At 37.6% G+C, this 24,311-nt stretch overlaps 1 protein-coding gene across 1 annotated transcript in view; it reads left to right on the forward strand.

The window, feature by feature from the left end:
- LOC104520823 (potassium voltage-gated channel subfamily H member 1) overlaps positions 1-24,311 on the forward strand; it is a gene marked incomplete at both ends in the record, with an annotated part of 96,166 nt that overhangs the window by 20,642 nt on the left and 51,213 nt on the right. Inside the window, 2 exon segments of the mRNA XM_010162622.2 lie at positions 6,402-6,794; positions 19,405-19,834. Of these exon segments, the coding sequence (XP_010160924.2) occupies positions 6,402-6,794; positions 19,405-19,834 (823 nt within the window).

Here is a 24,311-nt window from a genome sequence, read left to right on the forward strand (position 1 = left end):
TATGTTGTCTCTGCATGAGCCAAGGACTGTCTGTCACCCTGGCCCTCAGAATCTGAAGCCTGGTGGCAGGCATGGGAGAATATGGCACATGTACTGTGAAATCTGTCCCAGGACAGTGGAATGGAAATAGGTGTCCAAAATACTTCATGTAACATAATTGCAGTGTTGTGTTTCACATCTCAGCAAAGTCTTACAATGGCATGATTATTAATGTAATACTTTCTCACTTAGTTTCTGTTCTTCTGAGGATCTCAGTGTTAGTAGGATCTTGGACTATTCACTTGTGTAAAAATTGAGGGGAGAAAGACTCAGTCTAGTACAGAAGGAAATTCTGGAGAGCCTTTGACATGTTGCATGGTTGTTCTCTGCATTCATTTATGTCTAGTTCTTTTTCAGGGGGATCCCAGTCATGCTTTACAAAGTGGTTAAAACATATGTTTGGGTTACTGGTTTTACTGATGGAACAACTGTAAGATGCCACAAGCAACACTGCAGACAGATCAGGAAAATGAAACCTTGTGATTTAAATAGACTCAAAGTTTTAAGAAAAGCTCCAAACAGAGAAGGCTCTTGTGAAGTATTTATGGTTTTAGGGCTTTTGCCACGAGGGGGAGAGACTGTCCCAGGTTTCCTGTAGCTGTCTCCTGGGCCAGTAGCAGGGTCTTCTTGGTGTAAAAGCAGCTTAAGGAAAATCTTTATATGGCATTAATAACAGCATGGCCAATATAACATTATACACAGCATTCCTGTATCACCTATTGCTGTGAATGCCATGGTAGCAGCTGTGACTCTTGTCAATAAGTCTTAATCTTCCTGTGTAGCTGGAGGTGTAAGCCATTGATGGGCTCCATGTGGTCTCCATATAGTCAGTACTTTGTTAATTTTGCCCTGTATACATTTAGTTTCTATGCAAAATAACTCCTGCACAGGTCTGTACTATTATCACATGTGATGATGAAATTCCCACGGATAGGAGTTTACCTATTCAGTATTTAATACAGATGCACTCAATAGTGGAAAACTGATTTATATTGGAAGTACAGAAATAACAGAGACCATACTAGCACAGGGGAGGGGCAGACATTCACATGGACACTGTACTGTACGAATACCATGTGATTATCACATATCCACCCTGAGGTTGCGTTAGTGTCCTGGAATTTGGAATATTCCAAATTTGGAATTCTGTGATTCTGTGATATTCCAAATCCCAGGGCACTATCTCTCCTAAACCCACTCAAGGCTAAGCATCAAAAAACCCTCCTCTTTAGATGTTTACGTTTGAATTTTAGTTCATGCTAAAATGTAGGCAGTAGGATGTAAGGCGAAGGGTCTGAGGTTATTCTCTTTGGCTCAGTGAACCTCAGTCTGGACCCAAGTGATTACACATTACTGAAACTTCTTGCAAGCCAATGCGCTCAACAAGTCTTTGCCAAGTATTCTAACTGGCACAGCCATTTGATTCATTACAGATAATAAAGGGCAAGTGTGTAGTTTACATGTCTGAAATGAGTTTCTTTAATTGCCGACTGAATATTGCAGTCATTATTTTAAAAAGAACATTAGCCCCAGCTGTGATGTTAGGTATCTTCTTGTATATCTGCTGTAATTCCACTTAAGTCAATAGAACTACACTAGAGAAAAGCGAAGTGCAGATAATCGTACAGACAAGCCCGCTTTTCTTCCTTACAAGACATATGAGGTGCAAGGCTTCTTAATCTGGAAAGATTTCTTGATAATACTGAGCATGGGATCTCTTAACTATTCCCTGTTGTATTTTCAAATCTTTTTTTTTTTTTTCTTCATCTCTGCAGTAGCCTATTTGAAATCTTAAGTTCAGATTAAAATTCATCCTTTTTTTTTTCCTATTCACTATGAAATTTCACGTTGGAATATTATTTGTGTTGCTCTTAGTTCTTTTTCACTTACAGTTTTGAACATCTGAGGATCCAGTTGTGTCCTAGAACCTGAGTGGGGCAGAGTTGTACAAATACAAAATGAGAGCCTGCCACAAAAGCTTACAATTTCTTTTATCATTTATGAAATACTAGTTTAAGAAAGGTGTTAGTGACAAACTACTTTGTTTTATCCATAGGCTGTGGATAGTACAAGCAGTGTCTGTTAAACCCCAGTCTCTGACTTTCGCCAGTGTGTATAGATTTGTTTAGCCTGACTTCTTTAATTGCAGTCATATGAAAACTGCTTAAATTAATTATGTAATTAGTGCAAGGGTGTTAGGTAACTCTGAGAATACATTTTGCAGTAAGAGTATAAAGTAATTTATAAATTTATCTGGCTTTATCACCAAAGAGCCGATTGTAAGAACCATTCTTCCTGGTGACTGCATAATACATGTCCTCTGCACCTACAGTGTTAGCTGATGTATTCTGTATATTTACCAGGCAGTTCTAGGTAAACAAGATTGTGTCATAATTTTAAAAATGTGATAGTTATGAGAAATAAAAGCAGAAAAATTATAAGGGTGCTTAGCAGCACTGCTTAATAATGGAACTTTTTTTTTCTTTTTTTTTTTTCTCCAGTAAACCCTATTTACCAGGGACTTATAACTGCCATTTAAATCTACTTCAAGTTGAAGCTTAGCACCTAGCCCTTGGCTGGGAAGCAATTTGTGTGGGTGCCTGTGAAAAGAAAAGCAAGGGAGAGTGAGAGAAAGCAAACATGTGCAGTTGAAAACACAAAAGGGACAGATTAAGCTGAAAATGAATGTTTGTTTTTTTTTTTTTCCCCTAGTCCTGCAGTCTTAAAAATAAATAAATCATTGTAACCACTTGATGTACTTTTATGACTCCTGATTGGTGATATATTCTGCATTTTTTAACAAATCAAGGGTAATTTTTTTTTTTAAATTTTGCTGTGTTAAAAAAATGGACACAGCATTTATGGAACCCATGATGAAATTTGTCGTTTCTACTCTTGAAATAGTGTTCTCCCATGTTAAAGAGCTATTAAAATATCATGCATCATTACCACAAATAATAAACACAGATAATACAACTGTAATGGCTGATGAATCATAAGTAATTGGAATAATAGTTACATTAATAACTTTCTGAAACAAGTATTTCTTTTACTGTGGTATAGCTGTGTAATAGAGAGCAATCCTTCAAAACCAGAGTTGTTTCAGTTCTCTAGAAAATGATAGTAATGAAATATTTATTCAGTGCACATGAGTGGAGCTAAGCATAACTATTTATATAGCTGTGTACATTTTCTTCATGATTATTTTTATATTAATATCTTATGGTTTTTCTTCCTCTCCAGGAAAAGTACCTTTAAAAGCAATTTGAATCTAGTTAGTTCACGTGTGTGGGTAACCACACCTGACTGCTTCAGCAAATGCTGTGTTTCAGGTTGGCACTGCTCTCCCTAGAGGCTGGAGTGCAGCAAGAGCACTTTGGAATAGGGCAGAAGGTACTTCTGTTTGCATCTACCTGGCTTTGCTATATGGTGCAGAGAGAGTGAGATTTATAGCTTTTAATCTCCAGATGATACAGGGGTGGTGTGTGTGTCTGGAAGGATGGTGAAGAAATAGACTGTGTGTGGCCCTTGGTGTGAAAAGTGGAGAAAAGAGCTCTCCTAACTTCCAGTGCAGCAACCTGACAAAACCTAGAGCTTTAGCACTAAGCTCTGTGGACCTCCTTCAATTATTTCTGTACAGCCCAGAGCTCTCTTGTTGTACTTAATGCTAAAAGCACATGCTAGTTCTCTGAGATAATTAAGCTTTGTTATAAGTTTTTGTTCTCTTCCTTTAATGAAAAGAAGTGTTTTATGCCCTTAAAAGGTCCTAGTTGACCTTTGCCAATCTGTAAAGCAAGTTGCCTTTCCTGGGAGAGGTCGTGTGAGGTGGTGCCCTTCTTCCATCTCAAGCTGTGAAATGACAGCTCATCTCTTTAGCAATGCCAGCAAGATGTTGGAGTCATTTTACAAGGTGTGCGTTAGTGATACAGTGAGAGGGAGCCAGAGTTAGAACTTATCACCCCCACCCTACCCAAACAAGAGACTGAAGACACCTCAGGCTTGATGATATGGAGAATTCATAGAATCATTTGGGTTGGGAGGGACCTTACAGATCATCTAGTTCCACCCCCCCTGCCATGAGCAGGGACACCTTCCACTAGACCAGGTTGCTCAAAACCTCATCCAACCTGGCCTTGAAAACTTCCAGGGAGGGGACATCTACAGCTTCTATGGGCAACCTGTTGTGATGTCTCACTACCTTCACAGGAAATAATTTCTTCCTCATATCTAGTCTAAATCTACCCTCTTTCAGTTTAAAACCATTACCCCTTGTCCTGTCACTATCTGTCCTTGTAAGAAGTCCCTCCCCAGCTTTCTTGTAGCCCCTTCAGGTACTGGAAGGCCGCTATAAGGTCTCCCTGGAGCCTTCTCTTCTCCAGACTGAACAGCCCCAACTCTCTCAGCCTGTCCTCATGGGAGAGGTGCTTCAGCCCTCTGATCATCCTCATGGCCTCCTCTGGACTTGCTCCAGTAGGTCCATGTCCTTCTTATGTTGAGGACCCTGGAACTGGATGCAGTACTGCAGGTGGGGCCTTACGAGAGTGGAGTAGAGGCGGAGAATTGCTTCCCTCAGTCTCCTGACCACACTTCTCTTGATGCAGCCCAGGATACGGTGGCAAATGGCTGGCATAATACTTAATACTGTAGTGGACATATCTGAGTCCTAGTTTGGTCTGCAAGGGTTCTACTTAGGGGAAAATGTTCATTTTCTCTCTTTGCTGTCATTCTAGAAACTCAGTGAAACAAAAATACTAAGTTCCCTTATTTTTTTCAAACTGTTGATGCCTCTATGCTAACATGCAGGTCTTTGAACAGGTCGTGCTACTTCTGTTCTGGAGAACATATTGGGCTCAAAGTCAGCAGGCTTGCAACTCCCATTGTCATTTACACATGTGCAAGGGACTGTGATCTGACAGTGTCTCACCCCTGTTGTCTACAAGAGTAAATGATTATGTGAGGTTCAAAGCAGCAGGGAAGTTGATCTGAGGCTGTTTTATCCAAGTAGGACCCTTGTAGCTGATTGTTTTCTTTTGTCCCCTTTGGCTTAATCTGTTGGAAAAAAGCCCACCAGTTCACAAAAAAAGAAAAAAAAAAAAGCACTCAGAATAGCCTGCAGATAAAAATCCTTGTCTAAATAATTGACGTTAAAAAAGCTGAGATAAGGAGCATGAAAGGAAGACATCCTCCTATTATAGCTATGTTGTCTGATCTTTTCCCTGAGAAGGTGGCCCATTTAATTTCCTTCTCTGCTCCTTATTGGACTGAACTGTGTGGAAATAAATGTGAAAAAAGAACCATACTCCTAAATACTTCTCCCAGGTTCTGTGAGGCTGGCATTGGCAAACACATCTCCCTTAAACAAACCTTCACCTTCCTTTCAGTTTTCATCCATAACTCATCCAGGGTAAATTTCATTTTGAAATTTAACTTGTCTTTATTTGGAAACAGATCCTTCACGTTGGTTTCACCCTTATGTATATCCATAGATGTAACCAAATGCATTCTTGATTATAGGTATTTAAAAGAAACTTTCGTTCCCAATAATTAAATACATGATCATACTCTTTCTGCATTAGTGTGCAGAACTGGAGAGACAGTAGACTTAAAATGGGCAGCATTGATCGAGATTACAGTTATGTAAAACACTTGGAGCATGTGCTCAGCTTGAGGTCCAGGGTTTAAAACACATGCTGACACATCATCTTTCACTGTAGTGCTTTTTTGAATTCAGACTTAACTGCATTTATAACTTGACTGTACACCATCAGATAGTGAAGACACTCAGTGGAAAGTTAAAGTTAAAAAAAAGTTTATTGAGGCTAATGATAGTTATCCATGGGCTTTGATCCTGCATGGTCCAGAGAAGAGGAACAAAAGCCTGTACATTCATGATAGATTGTAGTATAAGACTATTTCAGACACAGTATAGTGAATAGGTAAATAGACAATGTTTAAAAACAATGTGGTCCAGTGGTCCTGCTGCTGGACTGGAACTCAGAAGCTGTGGTATTGTTCCTGGTTTTGCCATTGATTTCTATTTGCAACTGCCTTCCTCCCCATCATTTATCTGTCTCGTGTATTTAGAACTGTCTCTTCTCTATATGTGTCTTGGAGACCTAGCACATTAGGCGTAGTGTTGAAAAATAGTTAATGGCATTAAAAGAAACAACAACTGTTCTTAGGTTGATGCTGATTTACCAGAGTACTTATCCTGACTTGATTACCATTTGGTGGTGATAAAGGGGTTAATGGACACATGTTTTTATCAGCTCTTGTACTAAGCTTGAGAATCTACAATGTGAAAAATAACGTTAAAAAATTAAGCATGTTTTCTTTTTCTCTTCAAATCTCTGTCACTACAGGTATTGCAGCTGGGCTCTGAAATCCTCCCGCAGTACAAACAAGAGGCACCAAAGACTCCGCCGCATATAATTTTGCATTATTGTGTTTTCAAGACTACCTGGGACTGGATCATCTTGATTTTAACCTTCTACACTGCTATTTTGGTCCCTTACAATGTCTCCTTCAAAACAAAACAGAACAACGTGGCATGGCTAGTAGTTGACAGCATTGTAGATGTCATTTTTTTGGTAGACATTGTGCTTAATTTCCATACCACCTTTGTGGGGCCAGCAGGAGAGGTGATCTCTGACCCAAAGCTGATTCGCATGAATTACTTGAAGACCTGGTTTGTGATCGATCTGCTCTCATGCTTGCCATATGATGTCATCAATGCGTTTGAGAACGTTGATGAGGTCAGTATACTAGTTCCACTTCCACCCCTTAATTGTTACTTAATAGTTGGGGGGAGGTGGGAGAGAGAAGAAAGAAATGTATACTTTTAAATGTTTTGAATTAGTGTACATATGTCTCTAGTAGTTGCCCTCAGCGCACATAGACGTTTGCTTACAAGTCCTAGCCAGAAGGGCCCATATTTAACCGCACTGGGAGAAGCTGAGGTTTTTCATGGCAGAAATTTGTTTATTTTCCTTCATTCTGTATCCTCAGAGTTCAGGAGGACAGGCAGAAGCAGACAGCAGAACCTCTGTACAGCACTGAGGAAAACTGTTTCATCTGAGTTACCATGAATAGCTTGAACTGGTGTTCTTTTGCTTTCACTCTTGACTGAACAGGGTATGTCCACTAATGGCAGTTCTTCACATTAACAGTTGGAAAGTATCATACACTTTTCTCAGCTGCTTCTAATACAATATAGCAGGTGGCAAAGAGGCAGACAGTGACTCACTAAATCTTTTTAGACCAGCAGAAAGTACTGTGTGGGTATCTGGTGATCCATGCAGCATTGTCTGGCAACAGTTGGTTTTGAGGAAGCTGAAGCAATTGAAGGTGCTGTTTTGATGCTTGTTTGGTAACTCCCTCATTAAAAGAAAGGATAGAGAGAAATCTGTAAATCTAGACTCTTCCTTAATTCTTGCTCATTTCTTTGGGAACAGGTCAAGCCAGCAAAAAAACTAACAGACATTTAAAACCACAATACTGACCTATTTTAACTGCTTATTCTCCTACTGGATCAGGCTGCCAAGAAAATATTCCTAAACTAAATATATTAAGGTTCGATACCTAAATAGTTCAGAGAGTTAATGAATTGTTAATAAAATCTTAAATAGGATTCCAGCAGTCCACTTTTTAATTGCATGTTATAAAATATGTACCATCAACTAATTATGTGTCTGTATTTACCTGTGATACATATTAAACCCATAAAATACATACACATCTCATCAGTGCTTAGTATTTAATTTTTAGCCTGTAATGTTTAATTTTTATGAGTTCCTTTAACTATGCCCATGTTATAAGGACAACCCAACTATTAAAATAAAATTATGCTAAGTGAAATATCAGGGTAAAAACACATTACATTTGTAAAAATACACTACACAGGTTTTTATCAAATTTAAAGTATTTTTCTCAATGACTTGAGGACAAGTAGGCAAAGTATTGGATGTAGTGAAAAAAACCATAATGTTATTTGATATTTAATTCCCTAGAGAGGTTTTCATTTTATATAAAGCTACAGACTAAAATAACACAAATGAGATCAAGCAAAAAAGCCTTGAGACTTGTCCTTAAATATTTGTTTGTCATAAAAAGGAACCAGGCTGCAGATTATTGTACAGGGCTTTCACATATTGCTTTGCTGTGGCACTGATAAAGCAATGGAAGGAGTAGCCATATGTCAGTTTCTGACATTTAGACTGAAAGAGGTAAAAAGAAAAAAAAAAATTAAAAAGAAAAAAGGCAAGAGAGAAATAAAAGGAAGGAAGCTTTTCTCACACACTGCAGATAGTAGCAACCTGCTAATGATTTTGCTGGAGGAATGTTTCATAACTGTAGACTGGTGATGTGACCTACAGAACATCCCTGAGGAAAATGTCTATACCAGTGACTGTGATAGCCCTTGAGCTGAGCACAGGCGCTCTCAGACTCGTGGTAGCAATTCTGCTGAGAAATTCTTATTGTGTGAGTTTGAATTTCTCCAGGTTCTCTGTTTCATTGTTGCCTTGTAACAATAAGGAGCTGATTGGTACTTCAGTTTTCCTATGGCTCTTCAACAGTCTCCTTAATCAGTATAGCAGTGCTAAGTTTTAGTTATTCTAGCTATCGTGCCCAAGGAAAAAAACATTTTTCTTGATGCTATCCTTTCAAGACTGTTCATCTTTATTTCCCCTAGTGGGTTCTGACATTTAGCTGCTATAAATCATTGTAGGGTCATTAGACCAGAGTTTCCACTGGTGTAAATTGCTGTACTTCTATTAAGGGCTCATAGACTGGTTTTACAGGACCTGAGGGGCTTTGCTAGCAGAGTAACATCGTGCACATCAGATGGGGATTTAGGACAGTATATGCTGATCACTCTTTCATGAACTGCCTGTAGAGTGAAAGATAACCTTTTTTATTTTTTTTTTCCTTTATTAAAAAGAGTCACATTCAAGGAGTCTTGAAAGCAGAAAGGCTTTGACTTATATCTTCTTCTTTGTTGTGTAGAGCATTCCCTTGTGGGTCAAATCCCTTTCTTTCAAACTTGCTGGTTTAAATTTTACCTGTCTCTTGCCCTGGGTTACACACTGTATTACTTTACAGTTGGGTTAAGTCAGCTGCGAGGCTGCACTGCTCAAGTTATAAGTAGCCAAACTGGATTGTTATCTGTGTGTCACTGTGATTTTGCTAAAGGGAATTCCCTTTGAGCCATGGGACTGGAGTTAGTAGGTGGCCACAGCTGCTGTGGGAATTGGATTTTTTTAGTCCTAATGAGAATACTCTTAAAAATTAAGAGAATACTCTTAAAAATCTGCCAGAGATTAAATCATAGCCATTGTCAACAGTGGTGATAAAATGAGATGAAGAATATGAATTGCTATTTTCCTAATTTGATGTTTTCCATATATGATTTTAAACAGGAGAAAATAGGGTCCTGGCTTTGTTGCGATCCCTGTAGTGAAGGGGGACTGAGGCAGGTGGAAGTTCACAGTTTTTTCTGCCTGCTGTCATTCCCTGTTAAAAGAAATGTTACTGAAGACACTGCAGATGTCATGGAGGAACTAACTTGACAAGTTAATTTGCTTTTAAGAATGCTGTAATTATGTGATGGAGATGATGAATTGATTTGCAAGGGGGACAGGACCTGGAGCTGAAGAAATAAAGAGCTGTGCATATAGAGTGTTTAGGCTCTTTTGGCTCTGGGTAATTTTGGGACTGTCTCATCACTTAGCTCTTCATAGATTAATAGTGCAACTATTTTTGTCTTCTTTAAGATGATCCACCGATATAAGATTAATTGTAACGTATGAAACTAGTGTTGATCAGTATTTTTGCCAAGGAGATATTAATTTAAAAAAAAATCTGATATTGAATTTTTTCCCATTTTCAAGTAATTTTTTTTTTTCATTTTACTTCATTATTCAATTATATTTTATAATGAAAAATATTGTCTTGAAACAAAGTTGAGTGAGACTTTGTGTTCTTCAAGCACTTTCAGAATTCTTTGGCTTTGTTGCAGTTTGGAATATTAGTATATTTTTCAATTCACACTTTTAAATATAATTGAAATTCCATTTTCCTCTCTGCACTGAGAATATTTTCGTCTACAAAAATACTTTGAATTCATTAGCTATTAATCAATACAACTATTAATATAAGAGGCACTTAAGTATGAATAGCCACATTCTAGAGCTGGAAAAGGAAAGAAAAAACATTAATGTCTTTGTTCAAGGCTATCGAAATAAATATGAGAATGTATGAAGTTTCTGATCTAAAGTGCTGCACTCAAAGAGACAGTACAGTATCTCATATTCAGATATGAACAGAATTCAACAAATGAAGGAATGAATAGCTGTAGAGAAATTTCTATTGTTACCCAAATGTAAGTAAAATTATATATGTTTCTCCTGGCTTTTCTCTATGGCAAGCTAATTATACAGTTAAATACAAATTGGTTTCTTGACTTGCCATAGAACTTCAAGAAACGAAAATATTCTACTGATTGATGAATCAACTTAATGTTAGGTTAGACTTTCTACTGGTAAGACAATACATCATGCTGTAGTATAGTTTGAGTAAGAAAATAAAATACTGGTCTATAATTTACACAGCCCTTAAAACATGTGATGTTAGTCTCTTTTGAATTTGAATGATCACAATAAATTTTGACAGTAATCCTTTACAGTAATTAGTGTTATTCTTCACTTAAGGAAACACCACCTACTTTGGGGGATAATGTTATCTTTGTGTTCAGACATCAGTCAGTAGATTTAATAAAAAACAGGCTTAAAGAAAATTCCACAATTTTTGCCAAGAACAATGCAATTTAAGACTTTGAATTCCAATGGCAAGTAGAAGCATATTTTTGCTGTGTCAGCTTGAGCAATTTTATACTGTGATTTTCAGCCATAATACCGTAAGATATAATTTGTATTGGAAAAAATTTGACTTATTACATGTGACATTGTTGTGAAATCTCATGGCAGGAGTGGAATCCAGTCATGTCAACACCATATAAATCTCTGAAACAGGGAGTTTGTAGTAGTAATGGCTCTCTCTATTTGAATGGAACACTTTGATCAATTGTTGGCTGATGCCAAATCGAGAACCATATATCACTCTTGTTAGCTGAGGTAGAAGAGAAATAAATGCATAGTAAAAGATCATCAGGAAAGATGTATTCAATATAGATGATCTAGTGTTCACTTAAGTGGATGAATAAGAGAGAAGCTAGCATGTAGGCAAAGAAGATATACAACTATGAAAGGATAAAATTTATGATGATAAAAAGCCCAGAAAAAAACACAATACAGAAGTAATAGAAGTAAATTAAGCTATTTAGTGCTAAGTGAACATGGTGTAGCTGGAAAGTAAACATTGAGTTGAGAGAGGAAAAAATGAATGTGTTGCTGGTCGGATCGTTGGCAACTCTGAGGCAGTACTTTTGCAGTACATTAATTGAAACCTTATTAGTGGAATAATCTCTCGTGCTAATAAAAAATAGCTATCTAGGAATTACTGAAGTAGCTAAACTGAAAAGCATGCAGCTTCCCTAGTCTTGTTTTACCATTTGCTTGCAATAAGGGGAAAGGGAATAAATTATCATATTTATAGTTTTATGGAATAAAGAGGGGCCTACAAAGAAATTTTTTGGGTTAGATGAATTTTGAAAACTGGAAAATACAATTTTGAAAGTATATTAAACTGTAAACAGCTGTATAATATGAAATCTGTTTGAAAGAGTGAAAAAATTCACCCCTCTTATTGGGATCTATTCAATTAGGCAATACTGCGTTTTGCGTGTGAGTCTGTTGATAAATCTGGTAATGAATGAATATTTTTCTGTGGCTAATTTAAATTAAAGTAGTTATAACCTACTTTCTGTGTAATGTCTCTAACAAAGCAGCTAAGTATCACAGAGTATATGATCCAGGCATAGAGGAAATGTTGGCAAACTGTGGTTCACAGACGTGAACCATCTACGTGAAAGTAGATGAGAAGGGATTATTGAGACGCCCTGGACTGGGGGACTCCTTGCCAGTGCTCCTGGGGAAGAATCAAGCAATTGGGTTATGCTACCCAGGTGGGGCAGTGGAAGGGCTGCAGCATGGGCCTTGGGCTGGGGGTGGTGGTAGTGGTGGAAATTTACTCGGTTGGGTGTTCCCTTGTGACAGACCCCTGAGAAACAGGGCTTTAACCTGTCAGACACCTTTGGAGCAAGGCTAGGGGGTTGTTGGTGTGGCTCCTAGGTGGTGTTGGGAGCTTCAGAAGGCACTTGGGGTCCTTGACCTGTGGAAGAAGGGGAGTGCAAAAGAAAAGGAAAGGTGGTCATGGTGGAGGAGGGCTGCATGTCTGACTTTTGTAAGTGCCTCTCTACTGCAGCATGGCCCCAGGGTGCTGTGCCAGGCAGCAATTACTCCTTAACAGGCAGTAGGAGTGTTTGGGAAAATGCAAATAGAATAAAACAGATTCTTGAGGTAAAGCAGACTGCCAGGATATAAACCAGGGAGGCGAAGCAGCACTTACTGTTCACAGTCTCTTGAAGATTTGATTCAGGGTGTCTCTCTTTATTGTCCAAGTCCCTTTTTTCCTCCCATTTTTTCAATCAAATACAAGTTTCTCTAACTTCCCTCCTTAAAAACCCAACCTCCCTGCTAATAATGAAGTGCCTCTTTTATGCCACCCTCTCAAGGGGCAGGCTGCCTTTTCCCCCTAAATCCTCTGTTTTCCAAATTGTGTTGTTGGTGTATGTAGGCGCTGCAAAGCTCTTCTGCGGTTTAACCCATTTAGGGCTAAATCCTCTCCTCTGCTCCAAGCCTGCTTAAGGTATTTAGTTAATTGAAATTCTGCTTCTTTCCTGGTCTCCCCTGGGTTCATAGACCTTGGTGGCTCAGAGACATCTACACTGTCTGCTCATGGATACCCCCTCTCAAAAGACAGTACCAGAGGAGGATGTGTTGCTGTGTCCCTGCCCAACTCCTACTCCGTAGATTCTGCTGTGGCTGTTAAGATGCCAGTTAGCTCCTCTTCCACACTACTAATGTTCAGATTAGTCTCTTTGCTAAATCATGGATAAGTAAGGGTGTTCTTGGGTTTCAGGGCTACTTCTTCCTAGCTTTGAAAAGCATGACATGATTTATCATACTGTTAAAGTCTACAGTAGTCTACATAAGCTATTCAATCTGTGTAAGGCTAAAAGAATTAAAATGCCGAATTACATTTTCAGTGATAATGTATGGTGATAGCCTTTGTTGAAGAAGGAGAGCTAATTGAATATATTAGATTCTGAATTATTTCAAAAATCTGCTGTTGAGTGATACTTACACTGCATATAAGGGGAAGCACATTTCACAGATGGGGAATCAGTTACTCTGTTTTTTTCCCCCATTCAGCATACTTGTATTGATCTGAGGCAGAAAGTCAGATGAGATGGCAAAGTGTATTTATTTAGGAAGCTAAATGGTTGCTTTATAGTCTATTTCATATTAGGGATTGGATTAGAATTGGAAAGATGGAGTGGTACTAGATGCCAGTAACACTAAATCTTATTTGGGTGTTTCACCTCTTCAAGATAAGTAAAAAGCTTTTGGAACTGATTATTTCCTTGAATCAGAAGCATTGGGAAGCAGATTGTTGTCTGTCAGGGGTAAAATTTTTATTTGATACTATGGAAAGTGAGATTTCTTTAGGTTACTTTCCTGTTATCTTTGTCCTTGTTCTTCGTCTCAAAGTAAAAAAAAAAAGAAAAAAAGAAAAAAAGAAAAAAGGAGTTTGTTTCCTGGTTCTGTTAGTTTTCTGAGTGTGCATGTATGTGTGTAAGGCAAGCATGGACACAGTTTTATAAATGAAAAATCAGCTTTTCCACCTCTTCTCACACCCTGTGTTCTTATACATGAATTATTGCTGTTTCTGCCTCGATTCTAACCAAGCTTGCAAATGTCTGACTAAAATAAGCTTTGTGAGTCTAGAGGTCTGCTTTCTTCGGTGCTGAAAACCACAGCAGTAACCAGAGGGTTTAGGTATTGATTTTGACCTGTGCACATAACATTATCTCTCTCATCTGTTGGCTGCTAAAGATGGCAAACTGTAGGAAAGGTCATGTTCTCGGACCTAATTAAAAACATCAGAAGAGGCAAGTAACAGAAATGAGAAGTCCTAATAATGACTTGACAGGGCTAGCATGTTACTGCAGATAGGCAGAGCCAGGTTGTGGCACAGCTGACTTCAGAATCAAATGTGAGAAAACAAGGCAGTGCTTTCCATGGCTCTTGCTTCACTTACAGTAGCTTTTCTACTGTAAGCTTTTCCATGGCTTTCCATGGCTCTTGCTTCACTTACAGTAGTGATAAATTTGGTTCACTGCCTCCCTTTTTTGGATAAATACTTAATTCATTTTTTTGTTCTATTTCATTCTCATTCTTTTAATGGTTAGCTTTCAGCCTCTTGTGTCTCCCTTCATCTAAGATGAAGCCAGAGCTTTAGCCATTACATGTGAGAGGAGAGTGCTGGAAAACTTAGAACAGATTTGTGTCAATACTGAGTATTTATCTTTTTTTTTTTTTTTTTTTTTTTTTTTAAATAGATGCTGATAGGAAGTAAATTATACTTCCTTTGATCCAAGAAAAAACCTTAATGCTTGAGTTAAGTGCATTTACTTTCTGCACACGTGGAAAGTAAATAATGGCCTAAAAAGTGAATACTGTCATGCAGATTGAATCTATTACTAAAGTGCTAGCGTTAGTATAGCTGTAGGAGGTGGGATGAAAGTTACATTTTAGTTCTTTCTTAAAGTTGTTCATCCTGCATCTTGCTTGGAGGGAAAAATGAATTCTCTCTCAATTTTTTTTTTTTTTGCTGTAGCTAATTTTTATTGCTGTTCTTTAAACAGTTTGTATTTTATTTTTTCTAGGTAGAATTCTATTATTCAATTAATTCAGTTGAATTTCATTTTGCATGGCAAATGAACTGCAGTAACTGGTTTTTATTTGTACAGCATCTAGCACTGTAGCATCTACTGTTGCTGTCCTTGGGGACCATAAAAACACATAGGGGCTATGGCCCTTATGTTTTCAAAACACTTCACAAAGTAATTAATCACAGTGTCTCTTCTCTATCTCTTTTTATGGATATGGAAGTAATGGCAGAAATGTTATGTTGTCTGATGCAAAGCTGGAGCCAAAATGTGGATATTCTGGATCCTGGAAGAGAGAAGATTACTCACAAAGCTGAGATACCAGTGTGAGACAAGGGGTGCACTGACAGGAGATCATGTCTTGCAGAAAACAAGGAGATACAAAAGAAAATCTGTGTAAACGTGTGCAGTATCTAGTGAGTAGGTCTGATTAATGGCAAATTATACATGGAAGTTTAGTTTTGCGATATTTCATGCGTAAACCTCTGTGGCCTTCTCTTTGAATGTAAAAGATGGGTCCTGCTTTCCTCCAGGCCTGAGGCGGATCTGTTTTTCTGTTGTGTTTGAGGTGCAGTTCCACTCTGCAAAGATTGCATAGGAAGAAAGGAAGGGAGATTGGTTGTATTTATTATTTTAAGTGTTTTTGACATTCAGGTTTGCTTAATCAGTGAATACAGAGTTTGTTCTTCTGGCTCTCAGTGCTTTGAGCTTGCTCTTTGTCACAGATCCTTCCATTTTCATGCATCAGCCATCACTAGCAGTGAAAGTAAAACTGCCAGTGTATTAAATATTTGTCAACAACAATATGCAGGTATCAGCAGCAGAATCTGCATTTAGTGTCATTCAGTTACTCTGAACAATTTGAAGTAAAAGTTTGTGTGGAATTCAGCATTTTCTGCCATATTTGAGTAAGTGCTGCATAATTAAGTGCATACTGTGCACAAGTTGTCTCTGGAACAAAATATAATAAAAATGTACTCTTTTTCTACCCTGGATATACAACAGATTTCTCAGCTTCTGCATACCCCCAGGGGAAGGGATCTGTTGGATAGAGTACTAATAGGTGGAACTGTGTCTGAGTAAATCAGGCCCAGGTGGGACTTTGTAGGTTACTACTTAATTTTGTCCTTTCCCTGTCAGCCACACAGAAGTTCCTGGTGGTGATCATCCCTTAGGGCAGAGCACCTCGAGGTGCCTGTTTGGGACCTGTAGTGCAATTGCTAGCTCTTTATGCACTGAGGTACATCTACGTCCTTTGAACAGAAGAAGCTCTGAGTGTCTCTGAATTTGCCTTTACAAAGGTTGTAGGAATAGCAGAGCTGAGAGGGTGGGACACTCATCAAGAGGAGTAAATTGAGTTCAGGCTCTTTTGCGTGACATCTTGAAGCCATCTATATGATAAAAGCATAAAAATAATCTGCACTGATAAGAGCATTAGAATGGACAGTAATCTAAAACTACAGTTTTATTTTCGAAAGTGGTAATCTGAAAATGTCAATTTTGAATCCAGCAGATCTATTCCTGTGAGTATTAAAATATTACTTCCTAAATTTAGTGACAGAAAGTACTGTTTTAAAGTATTGGAGAATTATCTGATTTTTTCCTACTGTATCATCTATGAGGCAGTCTATTAAGTTTCCATTGTTTATAGCCATTTGAAATTCTGTCACTTAGAAATTTTTAAGAATGTTAAATGAATAATTATTTCCCTGGGCAGTCCTTCCTCTTGATATCGATCCATTTAGAATGGACAAATCCTTTCCTCTGAGGAAATGAAATAGAAAATACTGTTAATGCTGAGATAAAAATAAACAATTTTTTTAGCTGTTTCTGACTTTTAGAATCTTATTGGCAATGCAGTCAGGTGAAATATTGTGATTAATTTGAATATTAAATGCATCCTTTCAACACAACCAAGTAAAGTATTTATTTTCTTTAAATAAGCAAGTTCTTTTTGTACAGAAAACTGAATTCTCTCTAACTCTGGTCAGAATTTGGTAGAATCACTTTCTCCCAAATGATGCTTTTCTTTCACATTTTAAATGTTTTTACAAAATTTCTTTTTGTGAATTTCACAAGGAAAATTATGACAAGAGTACTTTCAAAGCAGTTTTCCTTAAATATTTTAAATAATTTCAAATATTATATTTTGCATTCCCATTTTTCATATCCCATTTCTTAAACTCCCCTTCTGTGATATTTTTTTTTTTTTGTCCCCAAGTATTTCTAACCCTTGACCTCCCCCCCACCCCCCCCAACCCCATTAGGAACTCCAAATTCCAAACTTTTAAGTCCTTCCCGAATCATTGCTATTTTTGTGCTTGGTAGGACTCTCACTGACAAACAGCATTTTTTTTTCTTTTCTTTAAAAAAAAAGAAATAAAATCCCAGTGATGAGTTTTAATTTTAAGAACAAGTTTTGCACCACTATTTTTGAGCAAAAATAAAACTGGTATTTAGAACATTGGGATGGAAAATTTTCCTGCCCTTGCCTGAGACTTGTAAGCACTGCATGATGAAAAAGCTTGGCTTTGAGACTGAAGCTGTTACTGGAGACTTCTCCAAATGTAAAACATTATTGTTTTGCTGTTAAAGCTGGTAAAGAGGAAAGGGAGAAATAGGCATTCATCCTGAGGAAAAAAGGCCAGAAAACTGTGTTGTAGTGTCAGAATGTGGACATTCAGAATGTAGAGACTGGATGTGCTTGTCACTCAGGGACTTGCATATCCAGTTCTAAAATATGACTGTCTTGTTACAGTTTTCTGTGTTTCCTCTTTGTGTTTTCCCCTTTTTCCTCTCCATACTGAGTGTTCAGAAGTACCTGCTTTCCCTCCCCTGGAAATGAAGGCCTTATGACTTCTGTCATATTCTCTGAAGGGGCATTAAGGCTTTGGTCCATTGTTTACAAAACAAAGCTGGGTATGACATGGATGGGAAATGGAAATTAACTTTTACTTTGTGAAAGAATTTTTGCATCAGTGACTTGAAAAGTTGGCGTAGATAATAATGAAAATCACTTGGTCTCTTCCACATCTCTGCAAATACCTCTGATTTAATGGAAGGTTGCTTTTTTCTCTTTTTGTTTTTTGTTTTTACTCCCCCCCCCCGGTTGTGTTAGATCTTGTCCAAATACTTAATAGAAACTGATAGTGTGTTCCCAGGTAACAAATTACATCTGTCTCTGAAAATGAGTCAATGTAATAATGACAAATTCATGAAATAAAGGGGAAATACATTGCTGCAGTCCTGGGGAACATGAGTCAATATGCTTTATGCAATTATTTAATAAAACATCTCTTCTAGTGCATTGAACCAGCCTAAGATACTGAAGCAGTTGTATTCATGCAGGAATAAACAAACTTCCAGTAATAGCTGGTGACCAGAAGTATATAATTATGCATTTCCAGAAATACTCATTAAACCAGTCTGCTTAAATTTTAATCAGACTTGTACATATGAAACAGTCTTGATAAGAGACAGAAAAAAAAAAAAAAAAGATTTTTTTATAAAAGGCTATTCAGATCTTCTAGTGCCCCAAATGGCTTTGAATTTTTTAATGTAACTTCTTGTGCAAGGAATTGCAAATCTGTCTAAAAGTTAACAATACAAAATCCTACATGCTGGTTTAATTCTGTTTTATGGGAGCCATATTAGTATGAGCACAGAAATACTACATTGATAACAAAGCTGTCATAAAAAAGAATATGATGTGAGGTTTAGACAGTGAGATATTTGAAACAGTTTTGTGTAGTCCAGGTGAGAAATGTCAGAGGACTGATTGTAAGGGCATGAATTCTTATATGAAAGTACAGTCATAGGAAATACACTGTTACACTGAAAATTTATAATTAACCAGGTACTTCCAGTATGTTCTGACCTTCCTTATTTATCTTCCCAGTTTGTCTGAGCTAAATACTGCAAACTGTGTTATATCTGAGACATGAGAGGACGTGTGTTGCCCAGCATCACAAGGAAGTCAGAAATAGCCATAAAAGGTTCATGTCTCTAAACACTGGAGTGAATTCAATAGGTGTCTGGTTATGTTCCTCTCAACGTTAGATTTGAACAGTTTAATGGTCAGTAACCTCCATGTTTATTTTCACTCAGCCTAAAGTAGCATCAGTATGTGCAGGGACGTTCTACTTGCACAACTAGATGTGCAATAAATAGCCTGTCATTTGAAGCCTTTACAAACATGTTTGTAGACCTATTGAAGTAATCTGAAAGGGGAGTTCAGAGAGCAACTCACAAAATGTTAGTGGATGAAGACAAGAGTGCATATATCCATCCCTGAAAAGGGTCACTAACCTTGTCAGGTTTCGCAGTTTCTCGTTTCAGGTGTTTTCTGATGACCATCTATTTGTTATGGATCACCTTGCGTCTTTGGAAACCGCAGTTATGAATATTGTTGCTTTATATTAAATTCTAATGGTCACTGTGCTTTATCCTTCTAGGGCATCAGTAGCCTCTTCAGCTCACTTAAAGTGGTCAGGCTACTTCGGCTGGGTCGTGTGGCTCGGAAGTTGGACCACTACATTGAATACGGAGCAGCAGTCTTGGTTCTGCTGGTGTGCGTGTTTGGTCTTGCAGCACACTGGTTGGCCTGCATTTGGTACAGCATAGGAGACTATGAAGTTATCAATGAGGATACAAACACAATCCGAACTGAGAGCTGGCTCTATCAGCTGGGGATGTCCATAGGAACACCTTACCGCTTTAACGCATCAGGCTTTGGAAAATGGGAAGGTGGACCAAGCAAAGATTCAGTGTACATCTCCTCGTTGTATTTTACGATGACTAGCCTCACCAGTGTTGGATTTGGTAACATCGCTCCAACTACAGATGGGGAGAAGATCTTTGCTGTTGCTATGATGATGATTGGCTGTAAGTATTAGAGATTCTCTCTCTCACACACACAATGCCAAGTAGCTGTGTGTAATGAATACTGGCATCATAAGAACATCTGGAATTGTGTCAAATATTATGCAGCTTAACTATATAGCTTAACTATATTGCCATTAAAAATATTTTATTCCACACTTTCTTACCAATTAGTTTTAAAATCACAAGTGGGAGTATTGCTGTGACTAGCAAAAACTCAGTAATTTTGGAAGCAATATTCTGTCAATATCCTTTCAATGTTCTCTTGTAAGTAAACCGTGTAAAGCCTGAAGTATTAAAAATTAAAGCACCAGAGTGGGTGCAGACAACCTCTGTGCCTCCATTTGGTATGTGGCAAAATCTTTGTATGTCTGGGATCTGTAAATATTGGACAGATGAGTCGGTGAGTGGGAGGAGGTCCAAGAGCATCTCGTAAGGGAGAGAGAACAGTAGCTCTCTAGAGGCCACAAGCTCTGCTGTGGGCTGAGTGTACAGTCAGATCCTAAAGTAACCAGATGATACTGGCCTTGGGCACTTCTGGCTCGCATTTACTTGTTGGAAGAGATTCCTGTTGCCAGGCTGTCCAGCTTTTGGCCATGTTGTGTCACTTCAACGCAGGATCTGCACTCAAAAGTGCCTTAAGAGCTACTTGGAGAACCATATGGTGGCCACCAATAAACTTAAATATTTTTTTTCTAGATAAGGGTGGAATTTGAACCAAAATAAAGAAAAAAATTTCTACTTTATACATGGGAGAGCATATCATTACATGCAGAAAGAGAGAAGCTTCTGTACAGTAATATTACATCTAGAGAAGAAAAAAGTCAATCCTTGCTAAGGAGAAAATTAAAACCAAATATATAATGAAACTCAATTAGCAGCACAGTGTCAGTTATGATAGAAATGTGAAGCTTTGATTCTGATGTGTCATTTTACAGCAACACTGAAGTCACATACTGAGATTATGTGTGCAGGGCTAAGCAGGCTGAAAGTTAGTGAGATGTATGAAGACAAGCATTCTTGATCGCACAGGGATTGGGATATTTCAGTTTATTTATTTTATAAAAATTCTTAGTTTTGTTCTTCTAGCTTTTTCTACTGCTAAGAGTCCCATCAGCCTAATAAAACAGCCTTGTAGCAGAAGGGAAATTTATATAAAACTTGGAGACAATTACATGGTTTCCTCGTGAGAAAGTACATTAGGCAATGTAGCAGTGTAGTACAAAACAGGCTTCCAAACATATTTCCTACTGAAGGTACCTGTTTAACAGGAAATATCCTGACCTTTGGCTTATTGTTCATTGGGTTATGCTTATGATACTAGCTAGACAAGATCAGCTAGTATTATTCAGTATTATTATTTAATACTATGAATACTGAATGAACATAATCTTAATAAAATCAAGAATGTACATGGGGATGTTTTCAAGTTGTATCTGTTCCAAACTCCTCATATGAAAATGTGATGGAAAGAGACTGAATTTATGCAAGATTAATGGTGATGGGTATCTGCTCTGAATTCTAAAATGAACTTTAATCTCAGCAAGTTGTAAAAAATAATGTTCTGGCAATTTTAAATCTCCTGACTGCAATCACATTTGAAGGAAACATTTTTGTTTGTATTTGGACTTCTAGAACCTTACATTTCTAACCCTATAACCATGTATTTGAGCACCTTTATCCTGTGAACAACTCCTTGGAAACCATTAGGACTATTCGCAATATGTGTTTGCAGGAATGGCAACTAAATAATCCAATCTTTGAGTTTACCTCTCTGGTATTTGTAAGGTCTTGATTGCTTTTAACATGCTGAAGTTTTGAGCTGTGGTCATTCCTCAGGATGGGAAGAACAAAACTGATTTGTTTAGTTTGCAGCTATTTAGAACTTAATTGTTGACAGACGTTCTTCCACCATAAAGTTTTATGTTAAAATAACACTATTTACCTGTAGAATTAAGTTCTGAAACATTGATCTGAGATTGAACTAGGACTATTTTATAAGAATTTTGTTTGACCTGTTTGGAACCTGAAAAGTACATAGCAAATATATGGGGGATGGATGTGAGGGAGAGAAAAGACATTTCCTGGCTAAAGCTTTTGTCTGTCACTTATAAAACTTTGTATTTGTCCCTGGCCAAGTAACTTGTTTGTTATGAGCTGAGCTACTCACTTGTATCACAGTTGGTGGCTACATGTTCCTGTTATGGTTCTCATTTGCCAATGTCAGATCACATAGATTTGTACACAGGATGGGTAGGGGCTGTGGATGTCCAAAGCACCAGAAATAAGCAATTTCAAATGAGTTCTGCTAATGTGTTATTGCTCACCATTAACACTGCATTTGTTTTAGCACCTATCTAGTGATGTATTTTCAAAAGCTGCAGGTATCTTTCAGTAGCACAATGAATGCCATTTTCTTTCCATGAAGTATGCAGAGCACCTTACTGACTATCTAAAACTTCAGTTGAAGTTAGGTGGGATTTGCCGAGTCCAGCCTCCAACATATCACTCCATTAACTTCTTCCCTGCTAGAGGATAAGTCTTTAAGAACTATGTGAATTTATCTTGGTTTTGAAGTGGCTAGGTATAGTTTGGGCAAAAATACATACCTGTATATTTAAATAATCCAGTGAAATAAGTAAAGTCATTTTACAACCTTTTCTATATGAAATGGAAACAACACTGTCCCTGTCAACTGTTATCAGTTTTGTTTAGTTAAATGAGACAATATGTTAAAAAGATTGGATTTGAGTTTCCAAAACTGCCACTATAGTGTCATTAAAAAAAAAAAAAAAAAAAAAAAAAAAGATATTTGGGGACAAATGTATAACAGCCAGCATTAATATTTCAAATTGATTCCAGAAAAATTTTACTTTAAATAGTCTGGAAATTTTTAATAGAAGGGTAATTTTTTTCCCCTGGGGCCAATTAACTTCTTGTGAATAAATAGTAAAACTTCCATTAGCCTGATGGGGACAGATTTATATGAGTAGAAGGAAAATGATAACATTTCTTTCTCTTTGTGTTTTTTATCCCCTGCTCTTCTTGAATAGCAGTAAGTGCTGTGTCAAAAAACTAGTGGTTTGTTAAACAGTACTGTGGCCATCCAAGCCCAAGGTCACAACTTTATTAGCAAGATCAACTTTGAAGTTTTGATCTTCTCTTTATTTGTAAAAGAAACTAAATTTTCTTGAAACAGAGATGGTGGTCAACATGTGTGAAAATGTCTGCGCCCCCCCCTTCCATGCTTGGGCTGTAGGTGTAGTGACCACAGAGAAAGTTAGGGTGCAGGTCCCACTTGGGTGCACGGCAAGTGCTTGCCTCCCACTGGTGGCTGACTGGGAAACTGCGAGTGTGGTGTTTGCTCATTCCTGGGTCCAGCTTAGAGTCCTAGCTTTGCCTTTCACCCTGCCACTGGGTTTCAGCATCAATGGTCTTGACTTCAGTTTGCTCTATGAGCTGTGCAGCCATGGTTTGGTAGGGACACTCCAGAACTGCTTCCCTGGAGTGCAGATATTGGTATCAAGTGGAGGGAAAGCAAGAATTTACTTTTAGAAGTGTGAGTTCTGCCTAATCAGTGAACTTAAAAATAAATAAATTGTATATATACATGCATACATACATAGCATATATGTATACATCGAGAGTGTACATATATATTACAATGTTTAAAAGAAGAAAAAGAGAGCATGTTTTTTTTCTCATGTTTGATAGTTTAGAAATATTTTTAATAGAATGAATTTGATTTTGCAAAATTCTTGTATCTCTAGGGAAGGCTGGACATGGTGTGTGCTGCCCTGAGATGCATTGCTAGGTGCAGTTTTGTAGACTTTCTGGTCCTTGTTTCTAGCAAACTTAGTTTTTAGTTTTGGTTTGGTTTACTTGATTTACTGGCTGAGTATCTTCAATATTTTCTGGGGAGGAAAGTTGTGAATGGCAGCAACACTTTTTTCTTTGGTCTTGGAGTGTTGTGTGTTGTCTGTTGAACCTCTGTTTCAGATTCGGAGTTACTGTGTAAAAAAGTGATTTTAAGATGTGTGTTGCTGGCAAACTGATTGAAGGGCTTGTGGTACAGGACTATGGTAACATCCAAAGAGGATGTTTGTGTCAGAAGGGCTCAGGATATTACAGGTATTTGAAAGCATAAGCAGTTTATAACTAGTGTCCTTCCATGTGTGTTTAGTGTGCTTATGCACAGAGTGATGGAATTAATGTTTTGTAATTATGTTCCGTCTTCTGTAAAACAAAATTTGATTTTCTCTGCTGCTCAGCCGCTGATATATCCCCTTCTGCTCACTACTTACTCCCTCTGTAAAGCTGATCCTCTGGCAAAAATACATGTGTGTTACATTAACTCATTGTAGACCACTAATAGTAGTACTTTCCTATAATGTCAGGTAGCTGCTTAAAAAAGTAGGTAAGACCACTTCAATTTTCCTTTTTAATCAATCTTTCTTTATGGTAAATAATAAATCTAGGT

Source organism: Antrostomus carolinensis, unplaced genomic scaffold, assembly GCF_000700745.2.
Source record: "Antrostomus carolinensis isolate BGI_N321 unplaced genomic scaffold, ASM70074v2 scaffold9102, whole genome shotgun sequence".
Lineage (NCBI taxonomy): Eukaryota > Metazoa > Chordata > Aves > Caprimulgiformes > Caprimulgidae > Antrostomus > Antrostomus carolinensis.